The following is a 21,694-nucleotide window of genomic DNA, read 5'->3' on the forward strand; positions in this document are numbered from 1 at the left end:
AATTAATAATATTAAATACTGACAAGTGTTATATGCTAAACAAAGTATACAGTGTAGAGAGAGTGTGGACCTTTCAATGACAAGGAAAGTACAATGCAAGGGAAAAAACTTTGAAAACGGTAAGTCTCTCAGGTCATTTGACCTTGCCTGAGTAGAATGTTTGGGGCTTCCCAAACATTCCCAGTGGTAAACAATCCACCTGCCAATGCAGGAGACGCATGAGGCATGGGTTGGGAAGACTTCCTCGAGGAGGAAACGACAACCCACTCCAGTATTCATGCCTGAAAAATTCCATGAATAGCAGAGACTTGCAAACTAGTGTCCATGGGGTCGCAAAGATTCTGCCCTATTCAAATCATGTGAGTAGAATGTTTACACACTTTGAATAGGACAGGATAACCTTAAATCACATTTTAAATATTCTCTGTTAGATGGCTATAGAAAGTTGATAAGAAGGTCTATATAATGCTTCAGGTTGAGAGGTGCTTGGCATGAGACAAACATGAATACTGACTCTAGAGTTGTGACAGCTAATGGTGAATGGTGAACAGTGCCGCCAGATTCATGGTCTCCGAAGGAGAAGATTTAACTCGGGACCAAAGACAGTCTCAGTCACTTGGAGCATTGTGTAGATTTTATCTAAAGTGAAAGTGACAGAAAAAGCTTCAGACATAGACGTCAGAAGGGAGCAGGAGAGAACCCACCTCACTACTTTAAGCAAGGCATTATACACTTCTCAACTAGCTGCTGAGACTAGATAAAAGATACCTCAAGACTTCGAGAATTTTTCCAGACCCTTTCCTGTAACATACCTCCTGGGATGACATCAGCACGAGATTAGCCAGAAGGAACGGGTTAACCCAGAGCTACAGCTGTGGAAGTTTTTACCCAGACCTTCTCCCATAACATATATCCAAAGCTTAAAAAAAAAAAAAAAAAAAGACATGTCCTTGAATAAGAGATACTGCTGCCTACGAGGCCTACATATCTATAGCAAAGAATGTGAAAAAGAAAGAATGTTTATCTCCTCCTTAAAGGGGCCTTAGGCTTTGACTCCTTATCAACCTGCCTAAGTTAACTCTCTCATTTCCCCCTTTTTATTTTAGGAGAATATTGTTGCTGAGGGGAAAGGGGCAGAGAAATCTGTCAGTAACTGCTTCCTGCAGGTGAGGGGCACTGACCCTAAGTGGTTGAAGCAACATATTCTCCTTACCCTTTTACTTAGGGTTTCTGATCCAAGGGCCCCAAGTAGTAAATACACAGTTATATATGTAAGGAGCAAACAGCAAAAAACAGAATGATTACAATGATTGTAGTCAAGATAGTTTTTCACAAAGGAGAGCTTGTAAACCAAGATTGTATCTGTAACCATGGTGGAACATCAGGGGAGTCCATTTTGAAGAGTGGCCAGAATCTCTGCATCACTGTTACTTTGTCTGGGAAGCCATTGTATCCTTTAGAAAGAACAAACTAGATAAGTAGATTAAAAGGCAGAGACCAAATATCAGTAGATGAATTACTGTAATCAGCAGTCCAAGAATAACCTGCAAGAATCAGGTTACATTTGATAGTAACTTTGATCCTGGTCTGGGTAGAGTCAACACTTGGGCTGCCCTATTTATAAGAATGGAGCCATCTGGCATATTCATATACATTTTGAATGTAGGTATAAAAAACCCAGTTAGAAGTAGTTGAAAGAATGAAAACCTGAAATTTAACAGACAAAATAAATCTTATAATTTCTTTTCAGGTGAATGAGTCTGTAACCCAGCGTAGACAGGTGCTTGAGGTAGCCAGTTGTCAAAGTTTGTCCAGGTAGGCCTTGGCTTCTTACTGTGGTATTACTGTAAAAGCCAAAATAGTTGTCCCCATTAACAATTTAGGTGCTTTTCTGGGTATGAGAAGATGCAAGAATTTGGGCTCAAGAAAATCTTTACCTGAAAATCTCTAACTATCCAAAGGCCTGTTTTGTCCATTTTTCCAGAACACAGAGCGAGTGCCTAATTTCTGATTTTCACCCTGAACTCCTTTCAGGGGACGTTGAAGGTCAGCAGCTGTAGTGTCCATGAGTTAATCTTTGTAGAGGCAGATAGCAAGTGCCAGTTGCCAGAGCAGGGCCCTTTTATGGCCATGAGTTTGACCATGGTTTGCAGAGCATTTCATTACCATCTTGTTCCATGGTGCTGGGAGGGTTCATTCGCAGGTCTGCCAAAGATCTCACTGATAGGCCACTCAGTGTGTTATTACTGGACTAGGCCCTGTGAGTAACAAAAGTCTCTGGACCACACCTGTCTTACTAGTCTCTTGGTCCAGGAAAATATTCTGTCTTGTTGCTTCTTATATACAGAGTCACACCATTATACTTATGGATTTCATATGGAGCTGCACACCATCATTATATCAGTGGCTCAGTCACACACTTGATAATGTAAGGAACAACACTTCTTGAAGCAGGCAGTATAGAAAACAATATCGTTAGAAGTAATAGTAGAATCATCAGGAAGAACTTCAATCAAGAACTTCTATTAAGTATAGCCCAGTGACATATCCATGTCATCTGATTTCGTTTGCTAAATGACTTTCAGATCAGATCAGATCAGATCAATCGCTCAGTCGTGTCCAACTCTTTGCAACCCCACGAATCGCAGCACGCCAGGCCTCCCTGTCCATCACCAACTCCCGGAGTTCACCCAGACTCACGTCCATCGAGTCAGTGATGCCATCCAGCCATCTCATCCTCTGTCGTCCCCTTCTCCTCCTGCCCCCAATCCCTCCCAGCCTCAGAGTCTTTTCCAATGAGTCAACTCTTCGCATGAGGTGGCCAAAGTACTGGAGTTTCAGCTTTAGCATCATTCCTTCCAAAGAAATCCCAGGGCTGATCTCCTTCAGAATGGACTGGTTGGATCTCCTTGCAGTCCAAGGGACTCTCAAGAGGCTTCTCCAACACCACAGTTCAAAAGCCTCAATTCTTCGGCACTCAGCCTTCTTCACAGTCCAACTCTCACATCCATACATGACCACAGGAAAAACTATAGCCTTGACTAGACGAACCTCTGTTGGCAAAGTAGTGTCTCTGCTTTTGAATCTGCTGTCTAGGTTGGTCATAGCTTTCCTGTCAAGGAGCAAGCGTCTTTTAGTTTCATGGCTTCAGTCACCATCTGCAGTGATTTTCGAGCCCAAAAAGATAAAGTCTGACACTGTTCCACTGTTTCCCCATCGATTTCCCATGAAGCGATGGGACCGGACGCCATGATCTTCGTTTTCTGAATGTTGAGCTTTAAGCCAACTTTTTCACTCTCCACTTTCTCTTTCATCAAGAGGCTTTTTAGTTCCTCTTCACTGTCTGCCATAAGGGTGGTGTCATCTACATATCTGAGGTTATTGATATTTCTCCCGGCAATCTTGATTCCAGCTTGTGTTCTTCCAGTCCAGCGTTTCTCATGATGTACTCTGCATAGAAGGTAAATAAGCAGGGTGGCAATAAACAGCCTTGACGTACTCCTTTTCATCTTTGGAACCAGTCTGTTGTTCCATGTCCAGTTCGAACTGTTGCTTCCTGACCTGCATACAGATTTCTCCAGAGGCAGGTCAGGTGGTCTGCTATTCCCATCTCTTTCAGAATTTTCCACAGTTTATTGTGATCCACACAGTCAAAGGCTTTGGCATAGTCAATAAAGCAGAAATAGATGTTTTTCTGGAACTCTCTTGCTTTTTCCATGATCCAGCGGATGTTGGCAATTTGATCTCTGGTTCCTCTGCCTTTTCTAAAACTAGCTTGAACATCTGGAAGTTCACGGTTTACGTATTGCTGAAGCCTGGCTTGGAGAGTGTTGAGCATTACTTTACTAGCATGTGAGATGAGTGCACTTGTGTGGTAGTTTGAGCATTCTTTGGCATTGTCTTTCTTTGGGATTGGAATGAAAACTGACCTTTTCCAGTCCTGTGGCCACTGCTGAGTTTCCAAATCTGCTGGCATATTGAGCCCAGCACTTTCACAGCATCATCTTTCAGGATTTGAGATAGCTCCACTGGAGTTCCATCACCTCCACTAGCTTTGTTCGTAGTGATGCTTTCTAAGGCCCACTTGGCTTCACATTCCAGGATGTCTGGCTCTAGGTCAGTGATCACACCATCGTGATTATCTGGCTCGTGAAGATCTTTTTTGTACAGTTCTTCCGTGTATACTTGCCACCTCTCCTGAATATCTTCTGCTTCTGTTAGGCCCATACCATTTCTGTCCTTTCTCGAGCCCATCTTTGCATGAAATGTTCCCTTGGTATCTCTTGTTTTCTTGAAGAGATCTCTACTCTTTCCCATTCTGTTGTTTTCCTCTATTTCTTTGCATTGATCGCTGAGGAAGGCTTTCTTATCTCTTCTTGCTATTCTTTGGAACTCTGCATTCAGATGCTTATATCCTTCCTTTTCTCCTTTGCTTTTCCCTTCTCTTCTTTTCACAGCTATTTGTAAGGCCTCCCCAGACAGCCATTTTGCTTTTTTGCATTTCTTTTCCATGGGGATGGTTTGATCCCTGTCTCCTGTACAATGTCACGAACCTCATTCCATAGTTCATCAGGCACTCTTATCTATCAGATCTAGGCCCTTAAATCTGTTTCTCACTTCCACTGTATAATCATAAGGGATTTGATTTAGGTCATACCTGAATGGTCTAGAGGTTTTCCCTACTTTCTTCAATTAAAGTCTGATTTTGGCAATAAGGAGTTCATGATCTGAGCCACAGTCAGCTCCTGGTCTTGTTTTTGCTGACTGTGTAGAGCTTCTCCATCTTTGGCTGCAAAGAATATAATCAGTCTGATTTTGGTGTGGACCATCTGTTGATGTCCATGTGTAGAGTCTTCTCTTGTGTTATTGGAAGAGGGTATTTGTTATGACCAGTGCATTTTCTTGGCAAAACTCTATTAGTCTTTGTCCTGCTTCATTCCATATTCCAAGGCCAAATTTGCCTGTTACTCCAGGTGTTTCTTGATTTCCTACTTTTGCATTCAGTCCCCTATAATGAAAAGGACATCTTTTTTGGGTGTTAGTTCTAAAAGGCCTGGTAGGTCTTCATAGAACCGTTCAACTTCAGCTTCTTCAGCCTTACTGGTTGGGCCATAGACTTGGATTACTGAGATATTGAATGGTTTGCCTTGGAAACGAACAGAGATCATTCTGTCGTTTTTGAGATTGCATCCAAGTACTGCATTTCAGACTCTTTTGTTGACCATGACGGCTACTCCATTTCTTCTGAGGGATTCCTGCCCACAGTAGTAGATATAATGGTCACCTGAGTTAAATTCACCCATTCCAGTCCATTTGAGTTCGCTGATTCCAAGAATGTCGACATTCACTCTTGCCATCTCTTGTTTGACTACGTCCAATTTGCCTTGATTCATGGACCTGACATTCCAGGTTCCTATGCAATATTGCTCTTTACAGCATCGGACCTTGCTTCTATCACCAGTCACATCCACAGCTGGGTATTGTTTTTGCTTTGGCTCCATTCCTTCATTCTTTCTGGAGTTATTTCTCCACTGATCTCCAGTAGCATATTGGGCACCTACTGACCTGGGGAGTTCCTCTTTCAGTATCCTCTCCTTTTGCCTTTTCATACTGCTCATGGGGTTGTCAAGGCAAGAATACTGAAGTGGTTTGCCATTCCCTTCTCCAGTGGACCACATTCTGTCAGACCTCTCCACCATGACCCACCCATCTTGGGTTGTCCCATGGGCATGGCTTAGTTTCATTGAGTTAGAAAAGGCTGTTGTCCTAGTGTGATTAGATTGACTAGTTTTCTGTGAGTACAGTTTCAGTGTGTCTGCCCTCTGATGCCCTCTTGCACCACCTACCGTCTTACTTGGGCTTCTCTTACCTTGGGCGTGGGTTATCTCTTCACGGCTGCTCCAGCAAAGCCCAGCCGCCGTTCCTTACCTTGGACGAGGGGTATCTCCTCACCGCCGCCCTTCCTGACCTTCAACGTGGGATAGCTCCTCTAGGCCTCCTGTGCCCAGGCAGCCACGGCTCCTTGGATGTGGGGTCGGTCCTCCCGGCCGCCGCCCCTGGCCTCGGGCTTGGGATTTCTCCTCCCGGCCACCGCCCCTTACCTGAGACGCGGGGTAGCTCCTCTCGGCCATTCCTGCGCCCTGTCGGTGAGTCCCACTCAATCAAGAGTAGGCTCCATTATTGGAGCCACCCTGACCCTGAGAGTCAAATTTGCTCAAGATATTCCATTTGTTCATGATAGTCAGCCTGCTTTGTGAAACTGGTTGAAAGTGAAAGTCACTCAGTCGTGTTCGACTGTTTGCGACCCCATGGACTATACAGTCCGTGGAATTCTCCAGGCCGGAATACTGGACAGGGTAGCCTTTCCCTTCTCCAGGGGATCTTCCCAACCCAGGGATCGAACCCAGGTCTCCTCCACCGCACGTGGATTCTTTACCAGCTGAGCCACACGAGGGAAGTTCTGCTAAATACATCACTTACCTTGAGGAACACAAAATCGGCTGTCTCTAGTTGTAACAAATGATGCTTATTCTCCTGATAGAGGCCGTGCCACAATGAGGTACTATTTGTTATGTAACATCTTATATAACACCCATATGGCATACGCTAACTTATCTTGTGTGTTCAGGATAATTGTTGAGACTCCGTGATATGTTAAACTACACATTCCAGCAGATCTTGTTTCCCAGAAACGGGTGGGGGAGGGGGGAGGGGTTAGAGAGAGGGGATTATCCAGTAACAGTCAAACCAATTTCTTTTAAAAACTCACCAGGAAGGGCTTCTCTGGTGGCTCAGATGGTAAAGAATCTGCCTGCAATGCAGGAGACCCGGGTTCGGTCCCTGGGTCGGGAAGATCCCCTGGAGAAGGGAATGGCAACCCACTCCAGTATTCTTGCCTGAAGAATACCATGGACAGAGGAGCCTCCTGGGCTATAGTCCATGGGGTTGCAAAGAGTCAGACATGACTGAGCGACTCTCTCTCTCTCTCTCTCACACACACACACACACACACGAAGAATAACTGACTCCCTATTCATATAGGCTTTGTGACTTGCTATTCTCACATTAGGGAAAATCATAACTAGCAAGGGTGGTCCAAAACTTGTCTTTGATTCTAACAAAAGTCATGTGGTGCTCAAAGGTGAACCCAGCTGGATTCATTGCCTGGTTTTTATAATCCAAGCCCTTGACTTCAAGTCCTGTTTCAAGGACTAATAATCATTGTGTTTCGTTTGATTACTTGTTTTGCAGTTGGCCAATGCATCCTGTCTGGAGTCTTAAATGCTATTGCACAGCCCGTGTCACACCAGAGTATTCAATGATGCATTCTACTGCAAAAGGAGCAGGAGAGACCAATCCATGTCCTACTACAGACTACATTCTCTAAACAAATTCCTGATCATCAAAATCAGAGCAATGTTGATAATCTAGATAACATGGGTTAATGGCTTGTGGCCAGAAGGGGGTACTAAAAAGTATCTCTTGACATCCAGGCTAGGACATGTTATTCTCCCATTAGACATTGAAAAAAATCTCAGGGAATGCCAACTTCAGGTGAGATCATGAGATCTTGTCACTCTGAGATCATGATAAAGTGAGACAAAACAAAGGCCACTTCATGATTTTTTTGTTCCTTAGCACAGACAAAAGCAAAATCACTGTACAAATCACCGTATATCCCTCTCCTAGCTAGTATGAGTGACTGCTAGTTTGGGGGTTTTGTTTTCCCCTTTGCTTTGTTTCTTTGCTTGTTTTCAGCAATTGTAGCTTTAACCTCACTCTAATCTATTCTCTCTATAGAAAAGGTTTATTAAGATACTGTCATAGGAGTTCCCTGTCTTTCTGACAGTATCCAATCCAGATCAGAGCTCTGCTTCTTTAAAAATTCACCCAAATCACCTAAAACAAGCCCACCTCTTTTTTTCTTTAATTTTTTTTTGAGGTGGTCCCTTTATTTAGTCTTTATTCAATTTGTTACCATATTGCTTCTGTTTTTTTTTGTTTGTTTGTTTGTTTTCTTTTATGTTTTGGTTTTTGGCCACAAGACATGTGGGACCTTAGTTTCCCCAACCAGGGAGCGAACCCACACCACCTACTTTGGAAGGCAAAGGCTCATCCACCGGACCAGCAGGGAAGTCCCAAGCCCAAATCTCTTAACATCCCTTTTCTATCACCCACGTACTTGTGTGGCCCACAGTTCCTTCACTGTGTATGTTCTCCTTCACTGCAAAGAATAATAAACTCAAATTGTTCAACTACAAATGTGTTCCTGCTGGTCTTAAGCTGGGAGGCATCGAAATATCATATCACGTTAAACCTGATGGCAAAGCAAAGCAGAAGACTCAAATGTATTTGATTTATGTATTTACGTATTTGTATCTAAATGTATTTACAATAACCCCACATGCTATTATTTCTAATGTAAGTTTCAGTTTACAAAGACATTTATTTTGTATCCTTTCAACCAGCGATTTCAAGGCCTAGCGACTGAGAAGAGGGCTAGTATACTGGTGGAGATATTAACAATATGAACAGTAAAAGACCAACCATAAAATATATTGAAAATAGATATTCATGATCGTGGAATGGGAGAAAGAAAGCAAAGGTTGAGTTTTGGACAATGAGTTTGAGATGATGGCCTGACCACCAGGTCAGATGCTGTATGGGCCACAGGAGATTAGACCCAAATTCTTCACATTCCAAAGCACAGGGTTCCAGAACAAACGGTTCCTTTGGGTGGCTGCCAACCTTCCTCAAGCCCTGTCCCCAGCCTCCATAACATCTCAGTAAGCACAGTGAGACAAATAAGACCCTGATGAGACCCTGTAAATCCAAATGTGACCATTCTGTATGTCCGTTTTTCTAACTCCTCCCCATCCCCACAAACATCACCCACCCCCACATAGGTTATCCAGGCGACCTATGTATTCAGAAGCAGAAAGAAATGTAAATTTTACTTGGAATAACTGATTATAGAACAGCACTATCTCACAGAATTCTCTGCGCTGATAGAGATGTTCCATATCTGCGCTGCGCACAGTATAGTAGCCACGGGTTTACATGTAGCCATCGAGCACTTCAAATGCTGCGAGTGAGACTGAGAGACTGAATTTTCCATTTTATTTAATTTTAATCAATTTAAATAATCACATACGACTAGGGGCTACCATCTTTAAGAATATACCTCTACAGCAAGTCTCCTCACCTGTGGTGGACCATACTCAGCCACTTGCCTTCACCCAAAACATGCTCTTCGTGACCGCTTGGATGATTTTAATTCACTTAGAGTCACCACTCTTCATAAAATCCCATGTACAGCAAACACGCTAATCAAAACCATCAGCTGCTTGTAGATTCCTATTTTTGCCATCACCATGTACTATTTTTATTTTTTAAAATAATTGACAGACATCACCAATGTAATGCAGTGTGTTTATGTGATGAATACTGCTCAGAGAATTAAGGATCTTTTGGGTATTCAAATCTTACCTTGAATCTGCCCAGATAGTTTTTGTTCCTTCCACTGCATCTTATTACCCTGCTAGTCTTTAAACCAAGTTTGACAGTTGAAGTTTGCTACCATGTGGAGTGAAATTTATCCTTTGGTGTCTGATCTCAGAATCTAATCATAGCAACTGACATGGAAAACGTGTTCACAGACTAAACCAAACTTTCATCTGCACTGTTAGAACAAATCATTCCCGAAGACTGTTCATATATCAATTGGCTATTGTCTAAATAAATGAGGTAAATTTCAATTCTCTTACTACTAGAAAAAAAAAATTGCCACCTTTCTTTAGAATGTCATGAATAGACAAATTTTACTTCTGAAACACAAGCACTTGAAGAAGTATAAGTTTCAGCTAACATCCTGGTTATCTTCTCCTTACCAGAATCAGTGTCTTTCTATTTATTTACTCAAATGAGGAAGGAATCTACATTTAGATTAAAATTGGTTGCCTGGACTATACGTTCTATTTTGTTCCTTTGTAGATCGCACCACCTTTGAGATTTCCAAGTGGTGGGGCAGACTGCTGGCTATAGGTCTGGATTCAAAGAAGAGGTCTGTGCATGGGCTATGAATTTGAGAGTCTATGACATATAGATGGTGCCTGGAGTCAAGCAAGTAAACCTTAGAACAGGGGGCAGATGACACACCCCTTTCAAGAGATTTATCTTGAATAAAGGGAAGGGCATCAAGGCCCAGGTAGCTGAGTGGACAAGGAAAGGGTGGAACCTCATGAGGGCTCATAAAATATAAATGTGTGTGTGTGTGTATGAATGTCTTAGAAGTCATGTTACTAGCTGAACAGGTGATGACATAAAAACCTTGGATTCTGCTTCAATCCACTTATTTCCGTGTGTGTGTGTGTGTGTGTGTGTGTGTGTTTGCTGACCCCAATTCAAAAGTTTAAGTTTAATCGCATGATTAAACTGATGTGATGTGCTTATATAAAATAGGTGAATTTTGCTATTTTAACTCTCACCAGGCAGTTTCATGTCCAAATTCTGTGGCTGAGACTTGGCAAGTACCTTCCTGTAGACCTTGTGGCTGGACACTCCCTCTTCTTTTTATTTTCCTCTTAAAAAGATGGTTTTCTTTTTCCAGCACATGATTTATCTTTCATCGAAATTTCAGTGTCATCTTTGTGCTGTTTATATATAGACCCTTTCCACAGTAGCATAATTTACACTGGTCTGCTGTCTGTGTCCATCCCACTTCCATCCCTGGGGCACTGCTTTCTCCTTCATAAGTCATTGTTTATTTAAGTCTCTTGTGTCTTTGAATACGAATGCTAAGCTTTATCTTCTTACAGCATCTATCTCTAGGACACCACTGGAAGGGAAGATGACAGAAGAGGGTTTGTCTACCGAATTGTAATAACATTTCATTCCTGTCTCCTTAAGACAGGCAGAAGCAGAGATGGACTATCAAAAGATGCAACAGAACCAGATGTAGAAACAGCCAGAGACAGGACAGCCTGACAGAAAAACAGAGATAGCTGGTCAGGCAGGCTGAGAAAGCCCAACAGATGGACAGACTCAGAAATTGTACCTCCTCCCCCAAAAGAGACAGGTAGAAAGGCATACACAGAAAGGGGCAGACAGAGACAGGTAGAAATAGATGGAGACAGAGACAGGGAGGCAGAGGAAGCCAGGCACAGACAGGGACAAACAGACACCCATTCAAACTAAGGCAAAGAATGATGGTTGCAGACAGAGACAGGGAGACAGGCAGAGGCTGATTGACACAGATAGAAAGACAGAGACAGACAGACTGAGAGACAGAGAAAGACAGACGCACACTGAAAGAGAGCCAACAGACATAGAGATAGTGATGGGGAGAGAGAGAGTCAGAGAGAAACAAGGTTGGGGGTGGGGAGAAAGACAGAGACAGATCGGGACAGAAAGGGAAAGACAAAGACAGACGGATGGAGAAAGAGACACAGAGAGATGCAGATACAGACGGATACAGAAGCACTGGAGAAATACAGAGACAGAGACAGAAACATAGAGACCCAGACACAAACAGATTGTCAGAAACAGAGAGAAACAGAAAGATACGGACAGTAAGACAGAGACAGAGAGTGACGAAGATAGGCAGTCTGAGACAGAGACTGAGGAAGACAAAGACAGAGGTAGATAGAAATTAGACAGGGATGCAGACAGACATCATGGAGACAGAGATAGGGGATGACAGAGAGAGCGGCAGACATACAGAGAGGGAAAAACAGAGACAGGGATAAATCCTCATCATTGTCAAGGACCACGTGGTATCCCATAGGGGTACATCTCCTTTAGTGTGGCGTTTACTTTGCTGTTATTTAGCTTGATGGTTTCCTATAGCGTTACCATGACTGTACTTCGCCCTGCCTCCCCATTTCCCCATGCCTTACGAAGAGGCTAACAGAATGAGTATCAACATGGGAAAAGGTTTCTTCCTCATCCTGAGCAGTCAAAAAGAAAAGAAAAAAAAAAAGAGAAAAAATAGAGACAGGTATTGGATAAATTGCCCAAACTGGCAAATGGCAACAGTCAGGGTTTGTGAGAGTTTAAATGTTTAAATGAGTGTATTTCAGCTGTCACTCTTTGTACATTATTGAACATCTTTCTATTGTAAGCGGCAACAAGCAATTTAAGGATTTAAAGCTCGTTGGGTAGGAAAACAAAAGCAGATCTTTCAGTCAAGGTACACTTGTAGCTAAGTAGTCTCTGAATTTCCCAACTGAGGATACCTCTGTTTAGATGAAATGGCATCTTGGCATTCAGCTCAAGAAAAAGTGATTTCAAATTGCTTAGAGAGTTTATATAAAGAAAGTGAAATTCTTACCAAAAAAAAAAAAAAATAACAATAATTTTTACGTTTCAACTGAATCATGACTTACTCTTCTCCCCAGTTATTTTTAAACACAAATAAAATGAAGTCTATTGTTTGTAGTTGGTTAGGTATATGGAATATAAGGGAACACGAGAAAGGGTAGGGGGCTGCAAAATTAAGGGCAAACATCGAAGGATGCAACAGCAGCTCCCTGGTTGAACCATTTCATATAAGTAACTGTCACGTAAATATTACTCTAATACTAGTATGTGGGTTTGGGATAAGGAAGCCTTTCAAATCTCCTTAAAGAGTAAAAGGAATGAATGAATGGATAAAGTCAAAAGTAATTTGTTCACTGAATGACAATGGATAAAATCTAATTGGGAAGAGAAACATAAACCACCAGTAAGGAAAATTCTGATTTCAACTAAGTAAAGCCTTAAATCTGGTGACTGTTTTTTTTTTTTAATTTAAATGTACATTTATTTATTTTAATTGGAGGCTAATTACTTTACAATATTGTATTGGTTTTGCCATACATCAACATGAATCTGCCAAACACCAATAGAGTATACTATTTTTTTAATTTGTTCATCTTGTATTAATTTATCACACTCTTTCCAAGCATGTATTTATTATTTATATGGATTCTTAAATAGTTTTCCATTCTTTGACCTCAAAATGACTCAATGGAGGGAATGGGATGGTGACAATTTGTAAGTTTACAGTAATCAGAAACTAACAAATTCAAATCGTGACTAGTGTGCTTCTCCTTTTGTGACAAAAACACTTTTTATCTTACCCTTTTGATTACTAGTGTGGACTTCTCGTGATGCCACTTCCAGATGCCAAATAATTCCCATGATAATTCAAAAGCGTTCCTTTCCAGAGGTTACCAGACCTGTTTTTAAGCGGGAAAGAGTCTTTCCACGTACAATTCCAACGTCAAATGTTTCTGAAGGGCAAAGGCCATCAGCGTGCTTAGAGAGTGCATTCTGGTGCATAAATAATTCATGGCTGTATGCCACAGAAAAAGTCTGTCTAGTACCGAGATGTCCTCATAGCATCAATCTGCCGCCTTCCACTCCACCCCCAATATAGGGTTGTATAAGATTTGAGGCGTCTTTCTAGGGTTAAAATGCTAGGAAAGTCAAAATAAAGCCAAAGTAACATCAAGATACGATATGAAGTCAACTAACCTAAGAATGTTGAGGAACAACCAATAAAGAGAAGATCATCAGTGTAGCCTGGGTGCGTTCACAGAGTGAGAGATCATGGGAACCAAGTACTACACGCTCAGTGGCAGGGAATGGGGAAAGGGAAGCAATCCAAAGGAAGCTAGCGGTAGTAGTGGTAATGAGTGGGGCAGAGTGGCTCTAAACACGCGAACTGAAAGAGAAACCAAACGGTTTCTTTAACATCCCTTTAATCAAGCTAAAGGAAATGCATATTTTAAAAGAGTTTCCCCAACAGTAGTAGAGTAGGTAGGTTCACAGGTTCTCTCTAAAGTCAACTGGTCTTTGACTTTGCAGAAATGATGGGAGGGGGCATTGATGGATGGTAAACCAGGAGGACAGGTTGCCACTTTAACAGCACAAATGAGGTCTAAAGGTGTTGGGGGAGCAGGGCTTTAAAATTTCTCCTCTTCATAGGCTCAGGTAAACAATCTCAAGTATTATGAGCTACAGTTCAACAAAGACTCTGACAGAGGTGGGCCACCAGAGGTGGGCAAGTCCGGTTGGTCCCGCAGAAGGAGCTGGCATCTGGACAAAGCTGGTCGTCCCTGACCCCAGGAAAAGAGCTGCTCACCTCTCTGAGATTTTGTTTTCAGGAGTCCTCACTCAGGAAAACGCCCCTCTCTGGGGAGGTACAGGAAATTACAGGTCACATATATGGGGAAAACCACATCTTCGTTCTCCAGATTCACCACCTCTAGCTCTTCATCCTTTCCCAGGGAAAGCACCTGGAGTTCTGTCTCCTTCCGGAAAATGGCTCTTCCAGCCCTGTCCAAGGAGGCCAGGCGCAAGCGGAACGCGACCTTTCTCTGCCAGAGTAAGCTGACCCCGAGACCGCAGGACTTGTTCAGCGCGCTGCGCTTGAAAATGATGCGCCGGTTGGCATAGCACACCACCAAGTCCCAGCCGACGTTGAAGCCTGCCCACCGCCAGCTGCACTGCTTATCCCTGAGGAGCTGGCCCCCGCACCGCATGCTGGTCCTCTGGAGGTCGGACACGAAGACATCCACGGGCCCGAGGTCTCTGGTCTGCTCAGCCCGGAGGAGGGCAAGCCACTGCTCTTTGTACACTGGGGTCAGCCACGTGGCAGGGATCAGTGCATCCTGGTCGATGATGCGTGCTGACGGCAGGTCGCAGATCATGTAGGCAAGCCGCAGCTGCTGGAACGCTGGCACGAAGGCTCTGCCCTGCTCGGTCTCCAGGAAAGGGGTGCCCTCTGACTCCTGCCTGGACCTGGCAAACCACGAGTCGGCGTCAGGCAGCAGGTCTCTGCGGGGGCCTCTCCATGTCGGCTGCAGCTGCAGGAACATCCACTTTTTCAGCGTCGTGTACACATCCATCTCTACCTCCATCACGAAGAGCTCTGAAGAGGCAATGACCTCTTTCATGAGATCCAGGCTAACTTCTCTCAATAACTCCTCACTATGCTGGGTCATCAGGTTGTCCAGCAGCCACTGAAGACACATGGCCCTGATGTTCTGGAGTCCGTAGCTCTCAGCAGAGCAGTAGTAGCTGCACACGGTCTGATCACTGACCGTCTCCTTCATTATCTCTCCGCACTGCTGAATCAGCTTGTCCAGCTGCAGCATGCTGGCTGTGGCCAGCATGGGGACCACTCGACCGGGTGGGATGAGCACAGAGTTTCGGTACAGGGAACCTAAAGCCTCGTGCAGTGCCTCACAATCAATGTTCTCGTCAGGCATCTGCAACTCTACAGTATCCATGGTTGTCTCACGCCACGCACCACTGAACATGCTAGCAAAGTATCCTGACCGGCACAAGTAGACCTTGTGCAAGTTCCACTCCTTCCCCAGGGCACGGATCTGCACGTCACTCCCTTCTCCTCTCAGAAAAAGTGTCTTATAAACGGACTCTAAACTGTCTTTTGCTCGCTTCCTGTGAGGCGCTTTTGTGAGCTGCCCTTCTGGGCCTGTCTTCCGCTTGTGGCGCCCTTGGCTAGTGGTGGGTCTGGCCTCTTCGCTCTCCTCCCCTTCCTCTATCACTGCCACTGCTACCTCCTCGGCCTCCTCCTCCCCCTCAGGGGCACCTGGCTCCTCTGGGGCATGCCCCACTCTGTTCGAGGGCATCTGACTGTTTACTGCTCCCATGGCTTTTACCTCAGCGGTACAGAGGGCAAGCTTCCTCACCAGACGCAGCCGCCACTGGCACTAGCTCAGCCCACGGTGTCGTTGGATACGGCTGATGTTTGTGACGTCATCTTGGACGCCACGCAAAGCCACACCCACGAGGCTTTCCCCTACCCCTCCCACTCCCCATCACAGGATAAGTGCACTCTGTACCAGGAATTCCACTCTGCGTATCTTTCCCTCCAGGGATGATTTCTCTGCGGCTCCCTTCGTAGGATAATGGTGGAACAGAGGACTTTGTGTATGAATTTTCCCCATGAATCTTAAGAACATCATTTCCTCTTCCCCATTTGAAATAATTACTGATCACTCCTGTTTTTGGATAATTACGTCTTGGTTCCAGCTCTGTGCTCTATGCACCTTAATTTCTGTAATTATTTTCTTAGGTTATCCCATCATTTGCGGCTGTCAAAACATTTTCTGTGATAAAAGTGGCAATGTGTGCCCAGTCTTTGCTTTTGTCTCTATTTTAGACACCAGCTAAGCATGTAACAAACTTAAACACTGAAAGAAATGAGGAATGAATGAGATGGATTTTGATTTTTGAGGAAATTAATAATATTAAATACTGACAAGTGTTATATGCTAAACAAAGTATACGGTGTAGAGAGAGTGTGGACCTTTCAATGACAAGGAAAGTACAATGCAAGGGAAAAAACTTTGAAAACGGTAAGTCTCTCAGGTCATTTGACCTTGCCTGAGTAGAATGTTTGGGGCTTCCCAAACATTCCCAGTGGTAAACAATCCACCTGCCAATGCAGGAGACGCATGAGGCATGGGTTGGGAAGACTTCCTCGAGGAGGAAACGACAACCCACTCCAGTATTCATGCCTGAAAAATTCCATGAATAGCAGAGACTTGCAAACTAGTGTCCATGGGGTCGCAAAGATTCTGCCCTATTCAAATCATGTGAGTAGAATGTTTACACACTTTGAATAGGACAGGATAACCTTAAATCACATTTTAAATATTCTCTGTTAGATGGCTATAGAAAGTTGATAAGAAGGTCTATATAATGCTTCAGGTTGAGTGGTGCTTGGCATGAGACAAACATGAATACTGACTCTAGAGTTGTGACAGCTAATGGTGAATGGTGAACAGTGCCGCCAGATTCATGGTCTCCGAAGGAGAAGATTTAACTCGGGACCAAAGACAGTCTCAGTCACTTGGAGCATTGTGTAGATTTTATCTAAAGTGAAAGTGACAGAAAAAGCTTCAGACATAGACGTCAGAAGGGAGCAGGAGAGAACCCACCTCACTACTTTAAGCAAGGCGTTATACACTTCTCAACTAGCTGCTGAGACTAGATAAAAGATACCTCAAGACTTCGAGAATTTTTCCAGACCCTTTCCTGTAACATACCTCCTGGGATGACATCAGCACGAGATTAGCCAGAAGGAACAGGTTAACCCAGAGCTACAGCTGTGGAAGTTTTTACCCAGACCTTCTCCCATAACATATATCCAAAGCTTAAAAAAAAAAAAAAAAAAAAAGACATGTCCTTGAATAAGAGATACTGCTGCCTACGAGGCCTACATATCTATAGCAAAGAATGTGAAAAAGAAAGAATGTTTATCTCCTCCTTAAAGGGGCCTTAGGCTTTGACTCCTTATCAACCTGCCTAAGTTAACTCTCTCATTTCCCCCTTTTTATTTTAGGAGAATATTGTTGCTGAGGGGAAAGGGGCAGAGAAATCTGTCAGTAACTGCTTCCTGCAGGTGAGGGGCACTGACCCTAAGTGGTTGAAGCAACATATTCTCCTTACCCTTTTACTTAGGGTTTCTGATCCAAGGGCCCCAAGTAGTAAATACACAGTTATATATGTAAGGAGCAAACAGCAAAAAACAGAATGATTACAATGATTGTAGTCAAGATAGTTTTTCACAAAGGAGAGCTTGTAAACCAAGATTGTATCTGTAACCATGGTGGAACATCAGGGGAGTCCATTTTGAAGAGTGGCCAGAATCTCTGCATCACTGTTACTTTGTCTGGGAAGCCATTGTATCCTTTAGAAAGAACAAACTAGATAAGTAGATTAAAAGGCAGAGACCAAATATCAGTAGATGAATTACTGTAATCAGCAGTCCAAGAATAACCTGCAAGAATCAGGTTACATTTGATAGTAACTTTGATCCTGGTCTGGGTAGAGTCAACACTTGGGCTGCCCTATTTATAAGAATGGAGCCATCTGGCATATTCATATACATTTTGAATGTAGGTATAAAAAACCCAGTTAGAAGTAGTTGAAAGAATGAAAACCTGAAATTTAACAGACAAAATAAATCTTATAATTTCTTTTCTGGTGAATGAGTCTGTAACCCAGCGTAGACAGGTGCTTGAGGTAGCCAGTTGTCAAAGTTTGTCCAGGTAGGCCTTGGCTTCTTACTGTGGTATTACTGTAAAAGCCAAAATAGTTGTCCCCATTAACAATTTAGGTGCTTTTCTAGGTATGAGAAGATGCAAGAATTTGGGCTCAAGAAAATCTTTACCTGAAAATCTCTAACTATCCAAAGGCCTGTTTTGTCCATTTTTCCAGAACACAGAGCGAGTGCCTAATTTCTGATTTTCACCCTGAACTCCTTTCAGGGGACGTTGAAGGTCAGCAGCTGTAGTGTCCATGAGTTAATCTTTGTAGAGGCAGATAGCAAGTGCCAGTTGCCAGAGCAGGGCCCTTTTATGGCCATGAGTTTGACCATGGTTTGCAGAGCATTTCATTACCATCTTGTTCCATGGTGCTGGGAGGGTTCATTCGCAGGTCTGCCAAAGATCTCACTGATAGGCCACTCAGTGTGTTATTACTGGACTAGGCCCTGTGAGTAACAAAAGTCTCTGGACCACACCTGTCTTACTAGTCTCTTGGTCCAGGAAAATATTCTGTCTTGTTGCTTCTTATATACAGAGTCACACCATTATACTTATGGATTTCATATGGAGCTGCACACCATCATTATATCAGTGGCTCAGTCACACACTTGATAATGTAAGGAACAACACTTCTTGAAGCAGGCAGTATAGAAAACAATATCGTTAGAAGTAATAGTAGAATCATCAGGAAGAACTTCAATCAAGAACTTCTATTAAGTATAGCCCAGTGACATATCCATGTCATCTGATTTCGTTTGCTAAATGACTTTCAGATCAGATCAGATCAGATCAATCGCTCAGTCGTGTCCAACTCTTTGCAACCCCACGAATCGCAGCACGCCAGGCCTCCCTGTCCATCACCAACTCCCGGAGTTCACCCAGACTCACGTCCATCGAGTCAGTGATGCCATCCAGCCATCTCATCCTCTGTCGTCCCCTTCTCCTCCTGCCCCCAATCCCTCCCAGCCTCAGAGTCTTTTCCAATGAGTCAACTCTTCGCATGAGGTGGCCAAAGTACTGGAGTTTCAGCTTTAGCATCATTCCTTCCAAAGAAATCCCAGGGCTGATCTCCTTCAGAATGGACTGGTTGGATCTCCTTGCAGTCCAAGGGACTCTCAAGAGGCTTCTCCAACACCACAGTTCAAAAGCCTCAATTCTTCGGCACTCAGCCTTCTTCACAGTCCAACTCTCACATCCATACATGACCACAGGAAAAACTATAGCCTTGACTAGACGAACCTCTGTTGGCAAAGTAGTGTCTCTGCTTTTGAATCTGCTGTCTAGGTTGGTCATAGCTTTCCTGTCAAGGAGCAAGCGTCTTTTAGTTTCATGGCTTCAGTCACCATCTGCAGTGATTTTCGAGCCCAAAAAGATAAAGTCTGACACTGTTCCACTGTTTCCCCATCGATTTCCCATGAAGCGATGGGACCGGACGCCATGATCTTCGTTTTCTGAATGTTGAGCTTTAAGCCAACTTTTTCACTCTCCACTTTCTCTTTCATCAAGAGGCTTTTTAGTTCCTCTTCACTGTCTGCCATAAGGGTGGTGTCATCTACATATCTGAGGTTATTGATATTTCTCCCGGCAATCTTGATTCCAGCTTGTGTTCTTCCAGTCCAGCGTTTCTCATGATGTACTCTGCATAGAAGGTAAATAAGCAGGGTGGCAATAAACAGCCTTGACGTACTCCTTTTCATCTTTGGAACCAGTCTGTTGTTCCATGTCCAGTTCGAACTGTTGCTTCCTGACCTGCATACAGATTTCTCCAGAGGCAGGTCAGGTGGTCTGCTATTCCCATCTCTTTCAGAATTTTCCACAGTTTATTGTGATCCACACAGTCAAAGGCTTTGGCATAGTCAATAAAGCAGAAATAGATGTTTTTCTGGAACTCTCTTGCTTTTTCCATGATCCAGCGGATGTTGGCAATTTGATCTCTGGTTCCTCTGCCTTTTCTAAAACCAGCTTGAACATCTGGAAGTTCACGGTTTACGTATTGCTGAAGCCTGGCTTGGAGAGTGTTGAGCATTACTTTACTAGCATGTGAGATGAGTGCACTTGCGTGGTAGTTTGAGCATTCTTTGGCATTGTCTTTCTTTGGGATTGGAATGAAAACTGACCTTTTCCAGTCCTGTGGCCACTGCTGAGTTTCCAAATCTGCTGGCATATTGAGCCCAGCACTTTCACAGCATCATCTTTCAGGATTTGAGATAGCTCCACTGGAGTTCCATCACCTCCACTAGCTTTGTTCGTAGTGATGCTTTCTAAGGCCCACTTGGCTTCACATTCCAGGATGTCTGGCTCTAGGTCAGTGATCACACCATCGTGATTATCTGGCTCGTGAAGATCTTTTTTGTACAGTTCTTCCGTGTATACTTGCCACCTCTCCTGAATATCTTCTGCTTCTGTTAGGCCCATACCATTTCTGTCCTTTCTCGAGCCCATCTTTGCATGAAATGTTCCCTTGGTATCTCTTGTTTTCTTGAAGAGATCTCTACTCTTTCCCATTCTGTTGTTTTCCTCTATTTCTTTGCATTGATCGCTGAGGAAGGCTTTCTTATCTCTTCTTGCTATTCTTTGGAACTCTGCATTCAGATGCTTATATCCTTCCTTTTCTCCTTTGCTTTTCCCTTCTCTTCTTTTCACAGCTATTTGTAAGGCCTCCCCAGACAGCCATTTTGCTTTTTTGCATTTCTTTTCCATGGGGATGGTTTGATCCCTGTCTCCTGTACAATGTCACGAACCTCATTCCATAGTTCATCAGGCACTCTTATCTATCAGATCTAGGCCCTTAAATCTGTTTCTCACTTCCACTGTATAATCATAAGGGATTTGATTTAGGTCATACCTGAATGGTCTAGAGGTTTTCCCTACTTTCTTCAATTAAAGTCTGATTTTGGCAATAAGGAGTTCATGATCTGAGCCACAGTCAGCTCCTGGTCTTGTTTTTGCTGACTGTGTAGAGCTTCTCCATCTTTGGCTGCAAAGAATATAATCAGTCTGATTTTGGTGTGGACCATCTGTTGATGTCCATGTGTAGAGTCTTCTCTTGTGTTATTGGAAGAGGGTATTTGTTATGACCAGTGCATTTTCTTGGCAAAACTCTATTAGTCTTTGTCCTGCTTCATTCCGTATTCCAAGGCCAAATTTGCCTGTTACTCCAGGTGTTTCTTGATTTCCTACTTTTGCATTCAGTCCCCTATAATGAAAAGGACATCTTTTTTGGGTGTTAGTTCTAAAAGGCCTGGTAGGTCTTCATAGAACCGTTCAACTTCAGCTTCTTCAGCCTTACTGGTTGGGCCATAGACTTGGATTACTGAGATATTGAATGGTTTGCCTTGGAAACGAACAGAGATCATTCTGTCGTTTTTGAGATTGCATCCAAGTACTGCATTTCAGACTCTTTTGTTGACCATGACGGCTACTCCATTTCTTCTGAGGGATTCCTGCCCACAGTAGTAGATATAATGGTCACCTGAGTTAAATTCACCCATTCCAGTCCATTTGAGTTCGCTGATTCCAAGAATGTCGACATTCACTCTTGCCATCTCTTGTTTGACTACGTCCAATTTGCCTTGATTCATGGACCTGACATTCCAGGTTCCTATGCAATATTGCTCTTTACAGCATCG

At 43.4% G+C, this 21,694-nt stretch overlaps 1 protein-coding gene across 1 annotated transcript; it reads right to left on the minus strand.

Annotated features, from left to right (window-relative positions):
- Positions 1 to 13,728: 13,728 nt before the first annotated feature.
- Positions 13,729 to 17,822, minus strand: LOC147340513 (germ cell-less protein-like 1). Its single transcript, XM_086387605.1, has one exon. It carries the CDS (start codon positions 15,660 to 15,662, stop codon positions 14,157 to 14,159), a length of 1,506 nt encoding a protein of 501 aa, XP_086243731.1. The 5' UTR covers positions 15,663 to 17,822; the 3' UTR covers positions 13,729 to 14,156.
- Between the last annotated feature and the right edge of the window lie 3,872 nt (positions 17,823 to 21,694).

The sequence above is a fragment of the Bos grunniens genome, chromosome X (assembly GCF_055505025.1).
Source record: "Bos grunniens cultivar Pamir isolate PY7600 chromosome X, Bosgru_T2T1.0, whole genome shotgun sequence".
Classification (NCBI taxonomy): domain Eukaryota; kingdom Metazoa; phylum Chordata; class Mammalia; order Artiodactyla; family Bovidae; genus Bos; species Bos grunniens.

What these genes read in the sequence shown, in the direction of transcription:
- LOC147340513 (XM_086387605.1), bottom strand. Translation starts at nt 15,662, where the DNA reads ATGGGAGCAGTAAACAGTCAGATGCCCTCGAACAGAGTGGGGCATGCC.